Source organism: Chlorocebus sabaeus, chromosome 1 (genome assembly GCF_047675955.1).
Source record: "Chlorocebus sabaeus isolate Y175 chromosome 1, mChlSab1.0.hap1, whole genome shotgun sequence".
In the NCBI taxonomy this organism is placed as follows: domain Eukaryota; kingdom Metazoa; phylum Chordata; class Mammalia; order Primates; family Cercopithecidae; genus Chlorocebus; species Chlorocebus sabaeus.
In genome coordinates, this window is record NC_132904.1 from 7,135,988 (window position 1) to 7,152,612 (window position 16,625).

Here is a 16,625-nt window from a genome sequence, read left to right on the forward strand (position 1 = left end):
GCTCGCGCCTGCGCGAAGGGCACCGATCCTCCTCCGCGCGCCCTCCCCCCACGCACCCTCACACACACTTCGCCTCTGTGACCCCGCCCCTCGCGGCCAGCTGCGCCGGTCGCCCTCCCCCACCCCCCTTGGGAGGGTGGTGACCCCCCCCGACCCCCTACAAAGCATATCAACCCCCCCAAGCAGTGAGAGACATGCGCCCCCTTCCCCTTCAACCGCCCTCGGCCCCAGGCGGCCCGTCACAGTCACACAACCTGAGGGCCGGGAGGCCTGGGCCAGGGCAAACCGATGCCCGCCTCAAAGCAGGGTCTCCCGGGGTCAGGCCGCCGGGCTGGGCCTGCGCGACCTGGGTTCCCGGCTCAGGCCTGCCCAGGGCGAGAGGGCGCAGGGAAGGGGTGCATGGCCGCCGGCTGCCTTCCCTTCGCGTGCCGGCCGGTGGGCCGAGGCCAGCCTGCCCGCCATCCCTAGGCAGGCCCCGGCGCCGCCGCCACGGGGCCCGTCCGCCCTGGGCCCGGGGGCTCCTCGGTGCAGCGGCCTGGCCCCGCCTCACCCACTGCTCGTCGCTCCGAAGGGGCAGGAAACAGGAGTAGCATGTCTGTCCTGGGCTCGGCTCCCCGGGGGAGCTGCAGGCGCTTAACAAGGGCGTCCACAGGTACCAGGCGCAGGAACGGTCTCCGCGACGGCCCGGGGGCGGCGGCGGCCGGCGCGCCCACCGCCGGCCGGAGGCGCCTGGCGAGGTGGCCCAGGAAGCCCCCGCTCCTCGGCCACGCTCAGCTTTCCGCCGCGCCGGTGCCCCCGGCGGCCCGGGTGGGACGTGACCCCGCCCCCGGCGAGTCGGGGCGCCCCCCACGGAGGGGTGCGCGGGCCGCCCCCGGTGCCCGGCCCGACCCTGCCGCCCCGGGCCGTGGCGGGCGCGGGAGGCCCAACTGGGAAGATGTCTCCTCTTGGTGCGCGCAGCTTCGCGCGGGGGTCAGCGACGGGGCAGCGGCCGCCCGAGCTGCGCCGGCCCTGCCCACGGACCGGCTCCCGCAGCCCGACAGCTGCCCGACGGGCCAGCAGGCTCCGAACGTCGACGGAGCCCGGCCGGAGGTACCCGAGCAATGCCATGCGAGCAGCCCAGCCGCGATCCGGGCATTTCCCCAGCCAATCTCTTGCTCTGGGGCCCGTTTAAATTCTAAATCCCACAAAGGATGGTGGCTGGGGCGTTACACATCGGGGTTGGCGCTACTGGCTCCACTACGCCCTTGTTGAGCGGTGTCACACAAATCTTTTTCTCCCTGCCTTGGTTTCCCACTCTTCAGGTTCTGACTCCTGGAAGCAGGGAATGGAGCAGAGAGGCAGGGCATGGAGCGAATCATATAACCTGCATAAACAGCCATCAACCCTTTCAGGAGGACGTTAGCGAGACAATTAAAATAATGATACCTTCTAATTCTATCAAGGCTTGAACTCCAAGGTAAAAGCGCTACGTCAGTGCAAGGTATTATTATTTATTACCATAGAAGGTTTTTCTGCATGCAGAACTTGGGGAGTTTGTACAGACATTCTCTGCTTTGTTTCACAACATCCTTAGGAGACAAGCTGAAGTGCCTGTTAGCGCTATATCCATTTTAAAGATAGACAACTGAAGTATAGAAAGGTTAAAGAGCTTGCATAATTACTCCAACAGCCGACTGAAACATCTCACAAACAGCTAAAAAGGTTTGTTAATAAGATATCATCCTCTTGCATCCTAGTCACTGGGAAATATTCTTTATTTTGATACCAGTTTTGTTCAGACTTCTTAGATTTTCAGAGCACTGATACAAAATAGATAATCACAGAAACTGTATCAGATCTAAAGTCTCTTTAAATCTTTCCGACTGTGGTAAAATATATTTTAAAAGCAGCAGTCTCTCACACTGATACTACCAGATATGGTCCCATAGGCATCTGGCTCTCTGTAGGTATAGGAAAAGTTAGCAGCTTTGTTTCATTTGTTTTTTAAGCAGGAGAGAAAGCTTTTGCCATTGTCAGATTAAGTGTTGGGCCTTGTTGCTATTTGCAAAATAAACAGCTTTATTTCCTTCCTACTCACCCTTATAACCCAGGGAATACTTGGCGGAAAAGAGAAAGTGTCTAGGAGTAGCTCAACTTGGTCTTGCCCTTTTTCTTAACATTCAGACCCCCTTAAGTAATTAACCCTCAAGGTGAGTTGCACACCCTTGGCGAACAGATACCTCCAAGTTTAACTCATGTGGGCATGCTGGAAGGAAACCTAGAAAGGCTTTAGACCAGGCTGGGCGCAGTGGCTTACACCTGTAATCCCAGCACTTTGGGAGGCCAAGGCAGGTGGATCACCTGAGGTCAGGCGTTCAAGACCAGCCTGGACAACATGGCAAAACCCCGGCTCTACTAAAAAAAAAAATACAAAATTAGCTCATGGTGGTGCATGCCTATAATCCCAGTTACTTGGGAGGCTGAGGCAGGAGAATCACTTGAATGCAGGAGGTGGAGGTTGCAGTGAGCCGAGATGGCGCCAATGCACCCAGTTTGGGCTACAAAGCGAGACTCCACCCCCTCGCCCCCCCTCAAAAAAAGGCTCTAGAACAGTAATAGTAGTACTTATTTTGAATGGGACTACAAGTAGAGCAAGATTTGTCAGATTGGAGCCAGCTCTTTTCCAGTAGAAAACCATTTGTTAACTAGTCTGCGTTGGGGGAATGGGACATTTAAGCAGATATGCACAATGGTTTCTCCACAGGCAGGCTTTGTTAATATTCCAGAGCAGATATGCAGAGTGAGATAAGAGATAGACAGATGGCTGGTGATTCCTCCCACCATCACAGTGGCTCTGATTGGCAAAGACAGATCTGTGAGGCTCACTGCATTGGTCTAAAACAGCCATTTGCAGGGAGAATAGAGCTTGGGGGATTCCCCAAGAAGGCCACCAGAACTATGAACTCTATGGCTTCAACCCTGACAATGGTATATGGGAAAAAGGAAATAAAAATGCATTCTAGAGGCACTGAGAACAGTGTCCCTGGTTGGAATAAATTGGTACCTTAATAAGATATTAATAAATCCCTGCCTTTTTGAGCAAAGCTAAGACCCAACAAATGCTGAGAGTCAAAATCCAGTCACCCTTTTCTTTTCTCTTATTTTCTTTTCTTTTCTTTTTTTTGGGGGGATGGAGTTTTGCTCTTGTTGCCCAGGTTGGAGTGCAGTGGTTCAATCTCGGCTCACTGCAACCTTCACCTCCTGGGTTCAAGCAATTCTCCCACCTCAACCTCCAAGTAGCTAGGATTACAGGTGTCCGCCACCACGCCCGGCTCACCCATTTCTTTTGGGAGACTTTACGGTGCAAAAAGAGAACTCTTTAGTCTGGTTAAGCTAAACTATTTCCAATTTCTCCTTAAATGTTAAGGAGGAGGCCGGGCGTGGTGGCTCAACCCTGTAATCCCAGCACTTTGGGAGGCCGAGACGGGCGGATCACAAGGTCAGGAGATCGAGACCATCTTGGCTAACACGGTGAAACCCCATCTCTACTAAAAAATACAAAAAACTAGCCGGGCAAGGTGGTGGGCGCCTGTAGTCCCAGCTACTCGGGAGGCTGAGGCAGGAGAATGGTGTAAACCCGGGAGGCGGAGCTTGCAGTGAGCTGAGATCCGGCCACTGCACTCCAGCCTGGGCGACAGAGCGAGACTCCGTCTCAAAAAAAAAAAAATAAAATAAAATAAAATAAAATAAATAAATAAATGTTAAGGAGGAAGTAAAGATGTCCCAAACAGTGTAGGTCTAAACTAAAATAAAGAAGTTGGTTGTGAAGATTCCCCAGGAGGTAGCGTAACCAGTGGTTAAAAAGCTTTGGCTGGGTGCCGTGGCTCACGCCTGTAATCCCAACACTTTGGGAGGCCAAGGCAAGTGGATCATGAGGTCAAAAGTTTGAGACCAGCCTGGCCAACGTGGTGAAACCCCGTCTCTACTACAAATACAAAAAATAGCTGGGTGTGGTGGTACGTGCCTGTAATCCCAGCTACTCGAGAGGCTGAGGCAGGAAGAACCGTTTGAACCTGGGAGGCCGAGGTTGCAGGGAGCCGAGATCACGCCATTGTACTCTAGCCTGGGCAACAGGGGGAGACTCTGTCTCAAAACAAAACAAAACAAAACAAAACAAAAACAAAGAGGCTGAGGTGGAGGATTGCTAGAGTCTAAGAGCTGGAGGTTACAATGAACTATGACTATGCCACTGCACTTCAGCCTGAGTGACAGTGAGACCCTATCTCTAAAAAAAAAAAAAAGGGAAGGTTTTAAGTAAAGATGATTCAATATTTAAGAAACTTGAAGTTTTCATGTGAGTCAAGAGTTTGCATAGACCTTAAGTGTGATGACTTATTCCTCGATTCTCTTCCCCCTCCCTTTTTTTAGTTTTTTAAATTTTTTTATTTTTAGACAGTCTCACTGTGTCACCCAGCCTGGAGTGCAATGGCATGATCTTGGCTCGCTGCAACATCCATCTCCCGGGTTCAAGCAATTCTCCTGCCTCAGCTTCCTGAGAAGTTGGGATTACAAGCACCCACCACCATGCCTGGCTAATTTTTGTGTTTTTAGTAGAGACAGGGTTTCACCATGTTGGCCAGGCTGGTCTCAAACTCCCTATCTCAGGTGATCTGCGCCCCTCAGCCTCCCAAAGTGCTGGGATTACAGGCAGGAGCCACCGCACCAGGCCCTCTTCCCTATCCTAACTCCTGGTTTCTCTCCCCAACCCCCAACCCTGGTGTCTCCACTTTTTATTTTTCCCTCTTCTGTGACTCCAGCTGCCTCTTTCTCATCATCACCTACCTCCTGAAGTCTCTTTCTCTCCAGCCTTCTTTCTGTCATTTGGCCCACCCCCTCCTCCATGTTCATTCTCTCTCTCCTGGTCCAGTATCATCTGACTGAATGGCTTGCCCACTTTCCTTTAGAATCCATTCGGTGCCCTTAATCACCTCAATCCCATGCTTTCTGATTGTGTTACTTAACCATTTCCTGAACATCTCCCTCCACCCGCCCCCAACCCCGGGAAAACAAGAAAAAAAGAAAAAAAACTCCTAGGGTTAAAATGGTGTTGGGGGGTGGTGATAGAAAGTCTTCTTTTTTTCTTTTTTCTTTTTTTTTTTTTTTTTTTTTTTTTTTTGAGACGGAGTCTCACTCTGTTGCCCAGGCTGGAGTGCAGTAGTGCGATCTCGGCTCACTGCAAGCTCCACCTCCAGGGTTCACGCCATTCTCCTGTCTCAGCCTCCCGAGTAGCTGGGACTACAGGCGCCCGCCACCGCGCCTAGCTAATTTTTTTGTATTTTTAGTAGAGATGGGGTTTTACCATGTTAGGCAGGATGGTCTCCTCAATTTCCTGACTTCGTGATCCACCCACCTCGGCCTCCCAAAGTGCTGGGATTACAGGCGTGAGCCGTCACGCCTGGCCAAAAGTTTTCTTTTAAGTTTGGACGTTGAATCTGAATTGATCAGGGAAGAAAAATGGAAGGCAGAAATGCCCTGCAGATTCTTGGATCACCAGACATGGGTGTCGCATGAGGTTCTTGCATGGAACGTGGCTGACCCTTTCCTTGGGACCATGGGACCACCACCCTCCCTGGCCCCGTGCTTCCTTGCTGCCAGCTTTTCTAGGTATGTGACCTTCCGCTGTGCAGACCCACTGCTCCTGAGTGCTGGGGTGAACTTTGGCTGTTGGGGCAACTGCAGCAGTGTCTGAGACCCACCTGTTCTTCAGCAGCCTTAGCTTTGCTCTGGGGCCAGGCCACCCTCACTTCTCACTTCTAAAAGGGTGGGACTTCCTGCTATGCCTAGGAGTGGAGCTCAAAGATGCAGAGCCTGTGTCTCAGCTACACCTGCTTGCTGGGGGCAGTTTCTGGCACCCTGGGGTTTCAGGGTCTGTTTGCAACCTTGAACTAGCTTCCCAGCTTGGGTTGGTGGTGACAGTCATGCGGGGCTCCAGCCATTTCCCCAAAGGACCAAGTGCTTAAGCACTTAGGCCTCTTTAGCCCCTCCCAGTGAGACTGATCGTTGTTTATCTTCTTCAAGGGCATTCACTACCTTTCGTCAGTTTCTGCTAAAGCTGGTGTTCCTTCAGCCACTTTGTGAGAGGTTCTGAGCCCGTCAGAACTTCAGTTCTCTTTAATAAAACAGAGTAGGCCGGACACGGTGGTTTACACCTGTAATCCCAGCACTTTGGGAGACCAAGGCAGGCGGATCATCTGAGGTCAGGAGTTCAAGACCAGCCTGGGCAACATTGTGAAACCCCATCTCTACTAAAAATACAAAAATTAGCTGGGTGCGGTGGCACATGCCTGTATTCCCAGCTACTCGGGAGGCTGAGGCAGGAGAATCGCTTGAGCCTGGGAGGTGGGTGGAGGTTGCAGTGAGCCAAGACCATGCCACTGCACTCTAGCCTGGGCAACAGAGCAAGACTCTGTCTCAAAAAAAAAACCTATATATATATATGTATTTAAATATATGTAATATATAAAACATATATATTTAAAACATATGTATAACATATATATAAATAAAACAGAAGTAGTGACTCCTGCCCTGTTTTCTCCTAGGATTGTTGTGGAGTGAAATGGACTAATGGACATGAATACCCTTTGGAAACTAGAAGACAACTTATTTTAGAAAGGATTTCTGAGGCCTTGCGCAGCGACTCATGCCTGTAATCCTAGCACTTTGGGAGACCAAGGTGGGCAGATCACCTGAAGTCAGGAGTTCGAGACCAGCCTGATCAAAATGGAGAAACCCCGTCTCTACTAAAAATACAAAATTAGCTGGGCATGGTGGCTCATGCCTGTAATCCCAGCTACTTGGGAGGCTGAGGCAGGAGAATCGCTTGAACCCGGGAGGCAGAGGTTGCAGTGACCCAAGATTGCACTATTGCATTCCAGCCTGGACAACAAGAGTGAAACTTCCATTTCAAAAAAAAAAAAAAGAAGAAGAAAAGGATTTCTGATTTTCCTATTTTTAAAAATATTTTTACTTGTTAAATTTTTTTCATAGAAACAGGGTCTCACTACGTTGCCCGGCTGGTCTCGAACTCCTGGCCTCATGTAATGCTCCTGCTTTGACTTCCCAAAGTGCCTGGGATTACAGGCATGAGCCACTGCACCCAGCCAGTTCTCCTATTTTTAAATTTATTTTTATTTTATTGTGGTAAGAACACTTGATGTGAGATTTACTGTTTTAACAAAGTTTTAAGTGTACAATACATTTTCCATTTTCTTTTTCTCCTACATGTAGGATTTGGGTACTTACTGAGTACACTGTGCCCAATGCTAAATTAAGTGCTTGGATAGAGAAAGGAGGTTTGAAAAATTAGAAGCCTTGGCTTTTACCTTCGAAGACTTCATATTGAAGAAAGGACACCATAAAGATGTGACATACTCAGAGAATAATCATCATTCCAGTGAATTGCTGAAAGATAATTTAGACCATAAGAACTGGTCTTCAAATTGAAATTGGATATAAGCCCCGTGGGGCAGGAAGTTTTGTTCATTGCTGGATTCCCCAGTGCCTAGAACAGTGCCAGGCATAGTTGGCACTCATTCCTTCATATTTATTGAATTGGCCAATAAAGTAGTGCAGTGTTGCTTTTGAGGGAAGGAGTATGAAGGCTGGAGAGCATTGAGTCCTGCAGAGAAGCTTGGATTTGTGAGAGTAAGAGAGGCACATATGTTCTGGGGCAGAGAAGGTTGATGCAATAGTAATTGTTCCAGAGAAACTGTTCCTGCAGCTGTCATTGCAGCTGGAATAGAAGTGATAGAAACCAAATCCTGTACTACTGCAAACCAAGCCAGGAGGTATGTGAATCTTAGGCCAAGTTCTTCACTCTGTTTTTATTCCAGCTCCTCTTGTGATTTTGTCTTTAAGCTCCACTTACCTCTACTGTCTCCAGTTCAGGATGTCGACTTTAGTTCCATGTTAGAGTGCAACTTTTTTGTTTGTTTGTTTTGTTTTTAGACAAGGCCTCGCTCTGGCACCCAGGCTGGAGTGCAGTGGTGCACTCTCAGCTCACTACACTCTCCACCTCCTAGGCTCAGATGATCAGTCTTCCCACCTCAGCCTCCTGAATAGCTGGGACCACAGGCACATGCCACCACACTTGGCTAGTTTTTGTATTTGGATTTTTAGTAGAGATGGGTCATTGCCCTGTTGCCCTGGCTGGTCTCCAAATCCTGGTCTCAAGCAATTGGCCTGCCTCCCAAAGTGCTGGGATTACAGGCACGAGCCTCTGCACCTGGCCAGGAGGTTATCTTTATTTTATTTTATTTTATTTTATTTTATTTTATTTTATTTTTTATTTTATTTATTTTTTTATTTATTTTGAGACAGAGTCTCGTTCTGTTACTCAGGCTGGAGTGCATTGGCGTGATCTCGGCTCACTACAGCCTCCGCCTCCCGGGTTCAAGCGATTGTCCTGCCTCAGCCTCCTGAGTAGCTAGGATTACAGGTGCCTGCCACCACGCCCAGCTAATTTTTTGTATTTTTAATAGAGACAGGGTGTCTCCATGTTGGTCAGGCTGGTCTTGAACTCCTGACCTCAGGTGATCCACCCACCTCAGTCTGCCAAAATCTTGGGATTACAGGCATGAACCACCACGCCCAGCCTTTTTTTTTTTTTTTTGAGATGGAGTCTTGCTCTGTTGCCCAGGCTGGAGTGCAGTGGCGTGATCCAGCTCACTGCAATCTCTGCCTCCCAGGTTCAAGCGATTCTCCTGCCTCAGCCTCCCGAGTAGCTGGGACTACAGGCACCCACCACCATGCCCGGCTCATTTTTGTATTTTCAGTAGAGACAGGGTTTCACCATGTTGGCCAGGCTGGTACTAAACTCCTGACCTCAGATGATCCGCCCACCTCGGCCTCCCAAAGTGCTGGGATTACAGGGGTAAGCCACTGCACCCGACTGTTTTTTTGGGTTTTTGTTTGTTTGTTTGTTTGTTTTTGAGACAAGGTCTTGCTCTGTTGCCCAGGCTGGAGTGCAGTGGAGCAGTCTTGGCTCACTGCACCCTCTGCCTCCTGGGTTCAACCGATTCTCCTGCCTCAACCTCCCAAGTAGCAGGGATTACGGGTGCCCGCCACCACACCCGGCTAATTTTTGTATTTTTAGTAGAAACAGGGTTTCACCATGTTGGCCAGGCTGATCTCAAACTCCTGACCTCAAGTGTTCTGCCCACCTTGGCCTCTCAAAGTGCTTGGATTACAGGCGTGAGCCACCACGCCCAGACAGGAGTGCAGCTTTTGATGTGATATTATAAGCTTAATATCTCCAATCAATTATTTTTCATGATGTCTCTTTAATTATAATGTACATTGTATTTAAAGAGTATAACTTTAAAATGACAATATTGTTTTTTCCCCAAAAAAATTCTTGCTAAATATTTAAACTCTGAAGTGTATTTAGTCTTTACCTTCTTTCTGGCTAAATCTATTTTCACACTCTCTAGGGGACTGCAAGAAAATATTGACTTGACTGAGTTTAAGGTAAGATTTTCATGTTATATATATTTTTACAATTATACTTGATTTGCCACAGCTTAGAGTTCATGTTTTGATTTGGTCATAATTTCTAGATCTGCTTCTACTGCTGATCAAATTATCTTCCTATATATCATTAACTTTCTATTCCTGCATAATGTTATTGGTAGAAGAAATGTGGGAGACCCTACATCTATACCTTACTCCTTTATTACTGGAGCTGATGACAGGATTTACCCATCTGTCTATTTCATTTTTGTTTTTTTATTTTTTATTTTTATTACTATTATTTTTTGAGATGGAGCCTCACTCTGTCGCCCAGGCTGGAGTGCGTAAGTGCAATCTCAGCTCACTGCAACCTCTGCTTCCTGGGTTCACAAGGTTGTCCTGCCTTGGCCCCCCAAGTAGCTGGGATTATAGGCGAGCGCCACCACGCCTGGCTAATTTTTATATTTTCAGTAGAGATGGGATTTTACCATGTTGGCCAGGATGGTCTCAATCTCCTCACCTGAAGTGATCCCCCCGCCTTGGCCACCCAAAGTGCTGGGACTACAGGCATGAACCACTGCGCCCGGCCCCTTAGCCAATTTTTAAATTTTTTGTAGAGATGGGGGTCTCACTGTGTTGCCCAGACTAGTCTTGAACTCCTGGCCTCATGGGATCCTCCTGCCTCAGCCTTCCAAAGGCTGGCTTGGGTTTACAGGAATGAGCCACCGTGCCTGGCCTGATATGTTTTTAGTGTATATGTTTCCATGGGTGAAGGTTTATGCTTTGTGTAAATGTTGGTAGTCTCTATAATATGTCTTAGTATTTTACATTTCTTTCTTTTTTTTTTTTTTTTAGACAAGGTCTCTCCTTCTGTCACCCAGGCAGGCTGGAATGCACTGGCACGATCACAGCTCACTGCAGCCTCGACCTCCTGGGCGCAAGTGATCCTCCCACCTCAACCTCCCCAGTAGCTGGGACTACAGGCATGTGCCACCACATGCCTGATTTTTAAAATATGTTTAAAATTTTTGCAGAGATGTGTTCTCCATGTGTTGCCCCAAGCCGATCTCAAAACCCCTGGCCTCAAGTGAGGCCACCTGACCTCCACACCTCATCCTCCCAAAGTGCTGAGATTACAGGGGTGAGCCACCATGCCCAGCTGTATTCAGTATTTTCTTTTCTTTTCTTTTCTTTTGGAGACGGAGTGTCACTCTGTCACCCAGGCTGGAGTGCAGTGGCACAATCTCAACTCACCGAAACCTCTGCCTCCTGGGCTTAAGCCATCCTGCCACCTCACCTTCCCAGTAGCTGGGACTACAGGTACACACCACCATGCACAGCACATTTTTTTTTTTTTTGAGATGGAGTCTTGCTCTATCACTCAGGCTGGAGTGCAATGGCACAATCTCTGCTCACTGCAACCTCCGCCTCCTGGGTTCAAGCAATTGTCCTGCCTCACCCTCTCAAGTAGCTGGGGTTACAGGCATGCACCACCACACCTGGCTAATTTTCTTTGTATTTTTAGTAGAGACGGGGTTTCACCGTGTTGCCTAGGCTGGTTTCAAACTCCTGACCTCAAGTGATCCGCCCGCCTCGGCCTCCCAAAGTGCTGGGATTACAGGCATGAGCCACCACACCCAGCCAATTTTGTATTTTTTGTAAGAGATGTGGTGTCACTGTGTTGCCCAGGCTGGTCTCAAACTCACAAAGTGTTGGGATTACAGGCATGAACTGCCATGCCCACCACTGGCAGTATTTTATATTTCATTTTACTATTTACTACTCACGTAATATATCCTATAATGTATTTTATGCATTTTTCTTGTCAATGAATTTAGAAAAGTGAACAAATGGAATATGCAGTTCTGACTTGCCAGAACATAATAGAATCCTCAGTGACTTCCTTTTCCTGAAACCACATTGTGCCTCTTGATGGGACCATATTTCTTTCTTTTTTTTTTTGAGACAGAGTCTTACTCTGTCGTCCAGGCTGGAGTGCAGTGGTGCAATATCAACTCACTGCAACCTCCATCTCCTGGGTTCAAGCAATTCTCCTGCCTTAGCCTCCAGAGTAGCTGGGATTACAAGCACGTGCCACAACGCCCAGCTAATTTTTATATTTTTAGTAGAGACAGGGTTTTACCATGTCTTTTGGCCAGACTGGTCTCAAACTCTTGACCTTAGGTGATCCACCCACCTCAACTTCCCAAAGTGCTAAGATTACAGGCGTGAGCCACTGCATCCAGCCTCCATATGTATTTAAGTTGCTCCTTAATACACAGGCGTAGGCATATAATTGTGATGTTCTTGATAGGACAATGCCCATAATTTTCACAGCTGTCTCTTTGTTCTCTGGTATATTTCTTTTCTTTTATCTTCTTTTTTTCTTTCTTTTTTTTTTTTTTGTGTGTGTGTGTGTGTGCGCGTGTGACAGAGTTTCGCTCTTATTACCCAAGGTGGAGTACAGTGGTGCGATCTTGGCTCACTGCAACCTCTGCCTCCTGGATTCAAGCAATTCTCCTGCTTCAGCCTCCTGAGTAGGTGGAATTACAGGCACATACCACCACACCTGGCTAATTTTGTATTTTTAGTAGAGATGGGGTTTCACCATGTTAGCCAGGCTGGTTTTGAACTCCTGATCTCAGGTGATCTACCCACCTTGGCCTCCCAAAGTGCTGGGATTACAGTCACTGCGCCTGGCCTCTTTTTTTTTTTTTTTTTTTTGAGATGGAGTCTCATTTTGTCACTCAGGCTGGAGTGCAGTGGCGCGATCTCGGCTCACTGCAACCTCCACCTCCCAGGTTTAAGTGATTCTCCTGCCTCAGCCTCCCAAGTAGCTGGGGTTACAGGCGCCCCCCCACCACACCCGGGTAATTTTCATATTTTTAGTAGAGACACGGTTTCACTGTGTTGGCCAGGTGAGTCTCAAACTCCTGACCTCAAATGATCTGCCCTCCTCAGCCTCCCAAAGTGCTGGGATTACAGGCATGAGCCACCATACCTGGACTTTTCTGGTGTATTTCTGATTAAACCTGCCACCCACTGTCTAACATTTGATTTGATTGGATCTCCATATGACCATATTGTCAACCACAAAACATATGCCAGGTTCTAACTTAACTTAAAGGGCCTCAAGATTTAAAACATAAGACTTGGAGCCTATCCTCAAGAAGCTTACAGTTTAATTGGAGAGAGAAACAAAAAACAAAAATAAATAAATAAATAAAAAACAGCACCGTGCATGTTAACCACAGAGACAGCAGCATGACAGAGCTGGCAGAAGGAAAAGTGAAAATGGTTCCGGCACAGCTTCAAGAGCAGCAGCAACACTGTTGGTCTTCCAGGGCTTCCCAGTGTGTGTACTCAGTGCTACACTAACTACTTCCATTTAGGGTCTTCAAGGTCCTCGTCTATTAAGGGGATAACTCTGAATCACAGAATCTTAGAGGTAGCATAGGGGGCAGAGGTCATTTAATCCTACTTGCTCAATTAAAAACTGGCAGTTTGAGGCCCAAAGATGTTAAGCAGCTTGGCCAAGGTCATGCAGCTAGTTTAGTGATGAAATTAGAACTATAAGCCATGTCTTCTGATAGCTGGTCCAGTGTACTTTCTGCTATTCCCCAAATTGATGGCATTTTCTAACCATCAGATCAAATGTTCATTTATTCCTTCCTTCCCTAGAAAGAGCACCTGCTTGTGCAGGGCACTGGGATTGCAAGGTGAGTGACATGAGGCCACATTGTCAGGGGGCAAGTCAGGTGAGCAAAGAAATTAGTCTCTACACTGAGACACTTTCAGAAAATGAAAGGGGCTAATAATAGCTATATGTGCATCTTGGGTGTGAACCAGCACTGAGTGCCGTGATAGACATCAGGTCTATACAGGATATAGACAAGTCTCCCATTCAGGGCAACATAGTGAAACCCCATCTTTACAACGAAAAACCAAAACAATTAGCTACTCAGAAGGCTGAGGAGGGCGGATTCCCTCAGCCCAGGAGTTGAAGACTGCAGTGAACTATGATTGTGCCACTGCGCTCCAGCCTGAGTTACAGAGCAAGACCCTGTTTAAAAAAAAAAAAAAAGGCAGGGCGCGGTGGCTCATGCCTGTAATCCCAGCACTTTGGGAGGCCGATGCGGGTGGATCACCTGAGGTCAGGAGTTCAAGACCAGCCTGGCCAACATAATTAAACCCTCTCTCTACTAAAAATACAAAAAATTAGCTGAGTGTGGTGGCAGATGCCTGTAATCCCAGCTACTTGGGAGGCTGAAGCAGGAGAATTGCTTGAACCCGGGCAGCAGAGGTTGCAGTGAGCTGAGATCGTGCCATTGCACTCCAGCCTGGTCAACCTACAAGAGCAAGACTCTGTCTCAAAAAAACAAAAAAAACAAAACAAAAAAAAAAACACAGTCTCTACAGGAATCTGTGAGGGCACAAAGGTGGGAGGGGCCACTTCTGCTGTGGGGAGGAGAATCAACTTGGGGAAAGCTTCATGGAGAAAGCAGCATTTGAACTGACTTAGAAATTACTGGTGGCCGGGCGCGGTGGCTCAAGCCTGTAATCCCAGCACTTTGGGAGGCCGAGACGGGCGGATCACGAGGTCAGGAGATCGAGACCATCCTGGCTAACTCAGTGAAACCCCATCTCTACTAAAAAAATACAAAAAACTAGCCGGGCGTAGTGGCGGGCACCTGTAGTCCCAGCTACTCGGGAGGCTGAGGCAGGAGAATGGCGTAAACCTGGGAGGCGGAGCTTGCAGTGAGCTGAGATCCGGCCACTGCACTCCACCCTGGGCGACAGAGCAAGACTCCGTCTCAAAAAAAAAAAAAAAAAAAAAAAAAGAAATTACTGGTTATGGGCTGGGCGCAGTGGCTCATGCCTGTAATCCCAAGCACTTTTGGAGGCTGAGACGGGTGGGTCACCTGAGGTCAGGAGTTTGAGACTGGGCTGGCCAACATGGTGAAACCCTGTCTCTACTAAAAGTACAAAAATTAGCTGGGTGTGGTGGCACACGCCTGTAATCCCAGGTACTCTGGAGGCTGAGGCAGGAAAATTCCTGGAACCCGGGAGGCGGGGGTTGCAGTGAGCTGAGATTGTACCATTGCACTACAGCCTGGGTAATAGAGCAAGACTCTGTCTCAGAAAAAAAAAAAAGAAAAACAAATTATTGGTTACAGGCCGTGTGCAGTGGCTCATGCCTGTAATGTCAGCACTTTGGGAGGCTGAGGAGGGTGGATCACTTGAGGCCAGGAGTTCGAGAACAGCCTGGCCAACATGGCAAACCCTACTAAAAATACAAAAATTAGCCAGGCATAGTGGTGGGCACCTGTAGTCCCACCTACTCAGGAGGCTGAGGCATGAGAATTGCTTGAACCCGGGAGGTGGAGGCTGTAGTGAGATCGTGCCACTGCACTCCAGCCTGGGCAACAGAGTGAGACTCCGTCTCAAAAAAAAAAAAAAAAAAAGGGAAATTGGGACAGCTCTTCTCAGGAGGTGATACTGGAATTGAGAATGTACAGCAAAAAAGAACCTCCCAGGTAGAGGGTACAGCTTGAGCAAAGACCTTCCATGGGAACGGGAACGGGTGTTGGTGTACTCAAACAGCAGTGGCCGGAGCGTCTGGGGCAAAGTGGCCAAGGTGGAAAATGGTGTGAGATGAAGTCACAGAGTGGCTGGCCAAGTCACACAAGGCTTGTGGCAAGCCAGGAGTGTACTCTCAAGGCAGGAGCAACCCATGGTGATCATACAAGTAGGGAAACCTTAAGGTCAAGTTTATGTTTCAGAAAGAACTCTGATAAAAAAGCAGATGCTTTTGAGATAATTAAGGTGTCTTATCTTCCCCATGTGAGAAGGACATGGCCTGAGGCAGTATGGAGAGGAGAGCTGAGAGGTATAGGAGGAGCAGCATTCGACAGGACGTGGGCACACGTTGGATGTGCAGGAGGAGGGTCGTGGATGTCTGCTGTGTGTGTGTGTCTTGACTGATCCACCGTGCCATCCCCTCAAATGGGAAATACAGGAGAAGCAATGGGTCGGGCCAAGAGAGAGAGGGTCACATTTGCACAGGCTGAGTCTGAGAAGCTCTAAGACCCCTGCTGCTGGCTTTATGAGGCCTGGGATGGAGGGGAGCGGTGCAGGCTGGAGTCAGAGGTCTGGGCATCCACAGTGCCAGATCCAGGTTGTGGGAGGAATAAGGTGGCCCATGGAAAGGGCATGGAAGGCCGGGCATGGTGGCTCATGCCTGTAATCTCAGCACTTTGGGAGGCTGAGACAGGCGGATCACTTGAGGTTAGGAGTTCAAGACCACACTGGCCAACATGGCAAAACCCCGTCTCTACTAAAAATACAAAAATTAGCTAGCATCATGGTGCTCCTGTATACCCAGCTACTCAGGAGGCTAAGGCAGAAGAATCACTTGAACAGGGAAGGGGTGGGTTGCAGTGAGCTGAGACTGAGCCACTGCACTTTGGGCGACAAAGCAAGATTCTGTCTTAGAAAAAAGGGAAAGGGGGCCGGGCGCAGTGGCTCACGCCTGTAATCCCAGCACTTTGGGAGGCCGAAGCGGGCTGATCACGAGGTCAGGAGATCGCAACCCTCCTGGTTAACACAGTGAAACCCTGTCTCTACTGAAAATAGAAAAAAAATTACTGGGCATGGTGGCGGGTGCCTGTAATCCCAGCTACTCGGGAGGCTGAGGCAGGAGGATGGCGTGAACCCGGGAGGTAGAGCTTGCAGTGAGCCAAGATCGCAGCACACCACTGCACTCCAGCCTGGGCGACAGAGCGAGACTCCATCTCAAAAAAAAAAAAGAAAAAGGAGAAAGGGTATGGAAGGAAACCAGAATCCCAGGGATCCCAGGGACTGGGCATCAGGGAGCACTGTGCCCAGCCCCACTGTAGGTGCCCAGTAACTGCTTGAAAAATGAATGGATATATGAAGTAGCCAGGAGAGAAAGCAGAGCCTGTGAAAGCAGCTGAAAAGGAAAGACCAGATGGGTAAGAGAGAGGAAGAGTGGAGGCGGCAGGGAGGAGAGTGCAGAGGAGAGGAGTCAGAGAGAAAGATGAAGCTGGAAGACCCCCCTTGGATGCAACCATTATGACATCACCAGTGACCTTTGACAGCTGTGTCAGTGA

The 16,625-nt window shown here is 48.8% G+C and overlaps 1 protein-coding gene across 3 annotated transcripts; it reads left to right on the forward strand.

Moving 5' to 3' along the window:
- The first annotated feature begins 174 nt into the window (after nt 1-174).
- LOC103219355 (uncharacterized) lies at nt 175-16,314 on the forward strand. 3 transcript variants are annotated; one of them, XM_073013116.1, is made up of 6 exons: nt 175-1,089; nt 1,302-1,480; nt 1,574-1,701; nt 6,582-7,829; nt 9,474-9,510; nt 10,348-16,314. In XM_073013116.1, exons 1-2 carry the CDS (start codon nt 592-594, stop codon nt 1,446-1,448), a joined length of 645 nt encoding a protein of 214 aa, XP_072869217.1. In that variant the 5' UTR covers nt 175-591; the 3' UTR covers nt 1,449-1,480; nt 1,574-1,701; nt 6,582-7,829; nt 9,474-9,510; nt 10,348-16,314. The 3 variants fall into 3 exon arrangements, with proteins under 3 accessions (XP_072869217.1, XP_007967417.1, XP_007967339.1); XM_007969226.3 differs by lacking the exon at nt 1,574-1,701; XM_007969148.3 differs by lacking the exon at nt 1,574-1,701 and having other exon boundaries at nt 1,302-1,456.
- The last annotated feature ends 311 nt before the right edge of the window (nt 16,315-16,625 follow it).